General features: G+C 35.6%; 1 protein-coding gene across 3 annotated transcripts in view; it reads left to right on the forward strand.

Moving 5' to 3' along the window:
- ccdc50b (coiled-coil domain containing 50b) overlaps positions 1 to 6,757 on the forward strand; it is a 19,484-nt gene that overhangs the window by 10,551 nt on the left and 2,176 nt on the right. For 2 of the 3 annotated variants that reach the window (XM_016441407.1, XM_016441409.1), the window contains exons 6-9: positions 5,353 to 5,455; positions 5,546 to 5,631; positions 5,772 to 5,834; positions 6,049 to 6,165. In XM_016441407.1, the coding sequence (XP_016296893.1) occupies positions 5,353 to 5,455; positions 5,546 to 5,631; positions 5,772 to 5,834; positions 6,049 to 6,165 (369 nt within the window). The remainder of the gene's footprint in view (positions 1 to 5,352; positions 5,456 to 5,545; positions 5,632 to 5,771; positions 5,835 to 6,048; positions 6,166 to 6,757) is intronic. The other variant, XM_016441408.1, reaches the window with a different exon arrangement.

The following is a 6,757-nucleotide window of genomic DNA, read 5'->3' on the forward strand; positions in this document are numbered from 1 at the left end:
TATATACATTTTCTAATTACTGTGTATATATTAATTTTATAAAACTGTGAATATATTGTAAACAGTAATTACAACTTTTTAATTTTTTATGGTTGTGCTTTTGGAAATGGAAGTCAACATTTTTATTAAGATTTAATTCATTTTTATATTTACATTTTTATGCATAATATGCATAATAATTAAATGCATAATAAATAACATGTAAAGGTATAAAAAAGTAAGTTAAATAATTGAATTTAATAACAACAATAATATTAATTTATTGTTGTAATATGTTATTTATTTTTATATTTTTATTAAGATTTTTATTTGGGCTTATTTTTCATTTAAGCTCATTTTGAGGACAAATGTGGATATTTGATTTTTTAAATTAATTTAAATTCATTTTTCATTTATTTATTTATATTTATGTACATTTATATATATATATATATTATTGGTTGGCTGGTTGATTAGTTAATTGCCGAACACCGAAAACCAGGACTATCCATAGAAAATGTGGATGTCTGGTCATCCTGTTTTACATCAAGGTACTTTTTTGCGTTTTTGTTTTTCTGCTAACGGTTTGCAGCCTGTGTGCTTCAGCAAAAGAAGACGTCCATCAGCACCTGCTCTGTTTGTTAGCCGGGGGTGTCCGATATGGGCTGTAGTTGTGCTTGAACACCTGGTGTTGACTGTCCTCTCTGCCTCGCGGTGATGGTATTAGACTGCAAATGGAGCAGTGTAGTGGAGTAGAATGGATTTGTACTGATAATTGACTTCCTGCATTTCTGCCAGCCTGTGAACAAAGTCTGTCTGTGTATGTCCAGTGGAGCTATAACAGCCCTTTCTTATTCTGCGTGTAAAATCAGCTTTCTAGTAATGGCTAAATGTAGTCATCTATATCTGAACAGTTTATTGGTGTTCTCGTAACTGCTGGTGATATTTTCCTAGAATCTTTATCTGTGTGACCTCTGTCAACACTTTGTCAATTGTTTTAACACAGTGCCAACTTCACAAGGCAGAAATCTCATAGCACACAAGAGAGGAACACTGCTGGCAAGGCAAGTGTATATAGATATCTCATTATGTAATTAATTCAGATAACTGGTATAATAAACAAAATGTTATATGAAAGTCAAGGTTAAAATCACAACTTAAAATTGTCTAAGGAATTAATGAAAAGTTAACAAGAATAGAAAAAATTGAATTAAATGCGTAATGAATAATAGGTAAAGGTATAAATAAGTTAAATAATTTAATAACAACAATAATATGAATTTGTTGTATTTTATATATATATATATATATATATATGAGCAATATCACAGTCGTAGCAGTGCGATACAGCTGTATATCAGCAAAGCTGTGATTAAGACATAGGGAATCACAGCATGCTGATATACAGCCATATCACACTGCTACGACTGTGATATTACGTTTATACAACAGTTCGACGGCATAAGTGTATAAATACATAAGAAACAACATCAGGTCTTTAAAAGCCCTCTTTTGTGCAGAACTACTTCCTTCCGCCACGGATTCAAATCTAAAGTACTCCGCTTGTTCTAGCCGGGTCTGTTTTTTCTTAATTATTCACTGAGCTAATCGTAGAGTACGTTAGTTAATATAAGAAGAAACGTCTAGCTTCGCGGTCTCTCTCTCTCTCATTTGGAGGCACGTCTTGCCGCATTGTTTCTCTCTTATAACCTCATTATTTCTCACTAATAACCTAACTGAAGCAGCACATGCCCTTGATACATATGAGCAATATCACAGTCGTAGCAGTGCGATACAGCTGTATATCAGCAAAGCTGTGATTAAGACATAGGGAATCACAGCATGCTGATATACAGCCATATCACACTGCTACGACTGTGATATTACGTTTATACAACAGTTCGACGGCATAAGTGTATAAATACATAAGAAACAACATCAGGTCTTTAAAAGCCCTCTTTTGTGCAGAACTACTTCCTTCCGCCACGGATTCAAATCTAAAGTTGAGCCCAAGCCTCCGTTACTAATTCCAAAATGTCACTTTTAAAACTATTAACGAAGGAAAGTTGAGTTGCTTCATTGAAAGCTTATTTTATTACTGTATTGAAAGCTCACTGTATTATGTAGAGTATTTTGAGAGAGAGATGGACGGAGCGAGTGTGATTACCTGCATCTGATACAGCGTACAGTGAACAGTCGCTGACATCCTGGAGCTCACATCTCCGAAAACATTGATGCAAATTTTCAAACAGACGTTATCTTTATTAACAAACCACATATTTGAAGTCTAAACAAGTACATTCACACCTAAAAAAAAAAAAATCTTAAAACTACATTCCATGACACAAAAACAGTATTATTTCTAAAATTCTAGTGGATTTTCAGTGAAACGGTTGGAGTTCTGTTATCACTAGAATATCACACTCCGCTCAGCCAATGAGATTCGAGGACCAGAAAGAACTGTTGCGCGCACACACACACACACACACATATATATATATATATATATATATATATATATATATATATATATATGCAAAAAATATATATATTTGCATTTGATTTGTTTGAATGCCAAAGAGAGTCCCTCATTATGGTGTTTATGTGTGTGTTGGTGTTGATTATGATTAGACACACATTCCTGCTTGAGGTCTTCAGGCCTGTATCTCTGAGGGTGGGCCGGTTGGCCACCAGAATGTAAACTCTTTCACCAGAGCTCTGCACAATGAGAAATACCTCACCATGGTGCTGAGCGCACATTGATTGCTGTAGCCTTACTAACCATGCTTTACCTCCTCAGTCTCTAGGACACTAGTTTGCCCAGAAAAAAACCTAACAGCTTTAAGACTAGAATACCCATGAGCCCACATTACAGCATCATCTGATGTTGTGTGTTTATTTGTGTAGTAATTCCATTGACTTTCCCATGGGGAATTTTCTGTTTATTTACAAGAAACACAGTACATGCTTTAGAGTGGGCAAAAACCCCACCTCTGGTGAACGTCCAGACATCTTGATCAAAGGTAGGGCCTGTCTTTTCTGGACAATAGGCAAACATAGCTTGTTGAAGAGTGATAACACATTGCTAATATTCTGACGTCTTTTACCTTAAAAGACCTCGCAAACCTATTAAATGTCTTTGGAAAATACTGAATAAATAGTATAAGCTACTTTTAAGGTGCTCTGTTGACATGCTAATCTTTTTCTGTTTATAGATTTCAGCTTTTTGGTTCTGCTTTTTTGATTTAGACCCACATGAGGGTGAGTAAATGATGACGATATACATTTCTGGGTGAATTGGCCATTTAATAGTTTGACATTTAAAGAACAAGCCTCGTTACTGTCCTCTAGTGGACAAATGAAGTATATACTTCATAGTGTGTGTTATTTATTTATTATTCCCAGTTAAGGAAACCACTTTAAATTAACATCTATTGTGATCTGCATTTTTAACGTTGATTATTTTTAACGTGTCAACTCGCTTCCTCTCTTTATTTCCCATATTTAGCCACCCATAAGTTGCTTAAGACGTTGGTGTAGAAAAAAATACCCATTTGTTTATGTTTCCTATTCTGTTTCATTTATAAAGGGTCACACAACCAGGACAACATTGTCATTATGTCATTGTGTCAGATCTGTATAATAGTACAAAAATGTACCATGGTAAATCATATTTTCTGCCAAAATACTACAGTTAATGTTTCTCAAGTTTAGATTTCCCGTTCACAAATTCTGAAAGCTGTTTAAATGATCCAATATGAATGTATTTTGATATTACAGTAGTAACTCTGGCTGTGGTTACTGTGGTGTTTTGGTGGAAAATGGCTCTAAGATCAAAGTCAGGCGATTATTCTCAGTGCTACTGCTCAGTATGACGATGTTACAGTATAATAATGTGTTAGCACTCGTGCGCTGTGTGCTTTTATTCCGTGACGTCGGTGTGTAAATGAGGTCTGAAGGACTCAGCAGATCTCAGGCGAGGTGTCCTGAGAAGCGTCTCTGTGGGCGTCACACATATAGTGTGTGTGTGCTGTACTTTCCGCAGGTCTGGCCTGCAGCTCCTCTAGTGGGTGTCAGCCTGGTTTTTTGTGCTGTAAGATGATGAGTTTTTGTTCGAGTGACTTCGTGATGGAAGATTCACAGCCCACTTTGACACCTCTGCTGCGTGATATTAAACTCAGACCAAGATGTGTGTGTGTGTGTGTGTGTGTGTGTGTGTGTGTGTGTCTAAACTGAGGTCTTACTTTAAATATCACTTTAAATATCTCCATCCTGATGCATTAGAGATATATTCAGTTTGGCCATTATCACTTCGGGCCTGTGCATTGCTTAAAGTCAATATCAGTTTTAAAATAAAATATACATTTATTTACTTTATTTTACTGTATTATTTCTATTTTTATTCTTATTTTATTCAAATTTTTTTATATACAGCACTTTGGTACACTGTGTTTTTTTTAAGTGCTTTATAAATACATTTTATTTCATGAAATCTATGGAAGCCCTCCAAATAAAAAAAAAAAGTTAAAAAAATATAATTGCAAGGTTATATTTCACAATTCAGACTTTTTTTCTTGCATTCTGAGGGGAAAAGTCAATACTGTGAGACAAAAAATATCTAAATTGTGAGTTATAAACTGACAATTGTTAGAACTCAGGTCTGCTACTCAAACTTTTCTGAGAAGAAAAGTCAGAATTGGGAGATAAAAAGTCAAAATTAATCTCAAAATTGATCCAGAACTTGCGATTCTGGGAAGAAAAATCAGAATTGTGAGATCAAAAATTCAAAAGTACGTTTTTTAAGTTTCAGTTATGATTTTTATGAAGCTTGTTTCCGCCATGGGATAAAAATAAAGAAGATAATTGAGACTTTTTATCTCACAATTCTAACTTTTTTCCATTACAGTTCTGAGAAACAGTCAAAACTGACAGATATAAATTTAGAATTTTCTGAGAAGAAAAGTCTGAATAATGAGATAAAAATCTGCAATTGCCTGTTTATTTTTATTCCGTGGTGGAAACTAGCTTCTGTAGAAATAACTGTACAGTATTACCAGTATATCCCTGGTTTTATTTTAAATGATTTGTAAACATTACTTTGAAAAAAATAAATGCAAAACGTAACAGCTGTCCATTTCAGCTGATGCCACCAAGCTTTCTTATGAACTTTTTGCAATCCAATCAATTTCCAATAAATGAATCCAAGTTCCTGCTTACATTTATTTCAGACTCAGTTGTAAATATGTCACATTATGGATGTGCTGTATGTTTTTTTGTTTGTTGATCTTAACAGTTATGGTTATACTGGACTGTTAAAACACATGCATCGGTCAGTTTATTACTGTATATGTGTGTGAATTGTTTTCTCAACAGGAAATCGCTAAACAGCTACAGGAAGAAGAAGAAATGGAGATGAGACGGCAGAGGGTTGCTGCTGGTTACAATGACAATGACTGTGTTTCTCCACTCTGTGAAGGTAACTTTTTTCTCACAAATGCTTGATTGAATTCTGAAAGCTGTTTAAGCATCACATGTTGCACAACTGGTTTTGGTCTCCCTCCGTCAGGTTTGGGAGTCTGGGAGCAGGTGCGTCAGGATGCTGAGCTGGCCCATAGACTTCAGGAGGAAGAGGATATGCTGCCTCACAGAGAGGTATGTTTGCTACTCGACCTGAGTCTGGATTATGGACCAGGATGGGGTTAGTTTTTCTATAACTTCAGGTTTGTGTAGAGTTTGGGACCAGTATTATTTAACAACATTAGTAGTATTCATTATCATGTCTTTTTGTTCAGCAGTTTCCTCAGAGCTCTGGATCAGAGGTGGATTTCATTGCAGCCCAAGTAGCTCAAGATGAGGTAGAAACATCATCAGGATAACTGGACTGATAAATTGATAAACAGATTGATACCAATTGTAATAAACAGCTCCATATTTTCATTTAGTGGAGATAGAACTTAAATACATCAAAAGTTTAAACTACTACTTCTTGATTCTCAAACGGTTAAGTAAATATCGGCTGTGATGATGCCACAAAACTCTGTAACTCCTCTGTACATCAATGCTCGTCAGGAGATCGCCCACTATATGCAGCGCCATCAGAGAAGAGTCAAAAACCAGCCACAAGACCTAGAGATCCAGACCAGACCTCCTGAACCAAGAGATGAAGGAAACATCACAACCAGGAAGGTCTGAATCAACCTCATTCACTTTAAACATAAAAAATGTTAAAGGGATAGTTCACCAATGACAATTCTGTCATTAATTACTCACCCTCATGTTGTTCCAAACACATAAAAAATGTTAAAGGGATAGTTCACCAATGACAATTCTGTCATTAATTACTCACCCTCATGTTGTTCCAAACCCGTAAGACCTCCGTTCATCTTCGGAACACAAATTAAGATATTTTTGATGAAATCCGAGAGCTCTCTGACCCTCCCATAGACAGCAAGTGTCCTTACACGATCAAGGTCCAGAAACGTAGCAAGGAGATCGTTAAAATAATCCATGTGACATCAGGGGTTCAACCGCAATTTTACGAAGCTACGAGAATACTTTTTGTGCGCAAAAGAAAAAAAAAACGACTTTATTCAACAATTTGTCTCCTCCGCGTCACCCTGGTGCTATTTTGGTAAGTCACAGAACAGCATACGCTGTTTACGTTCAGTGGATACTTTCCAAAATGTTGCCAGGGTGACGCGGAGGAGACAAATTGTTGAATAAAGTCGTTTTTGTTTTCTTTTGCGCACAAAAAGTATTCTCGTAGCTTCGTAAAATT

The sequence above is a fragment of the Sinocyclocheilus anshuiensis genome, unplaced genomic scaffold, assembly GCF_001515605.1.
Source record: "Sinocyclocheilus anshuiensis isolate Anshui unplaced genomic scaffold, SAMN03320099.WGS_v1.1 scaffold623, whole genome shotgun sequence".
Taxonomy (NCBI): Eukaryota; Metazoa; Chordata; class Actinopteri; order Cypriniformes; family Cyprinidae; genus Sinocyclocheilus; species Sinocyclocheilus anshuiensis.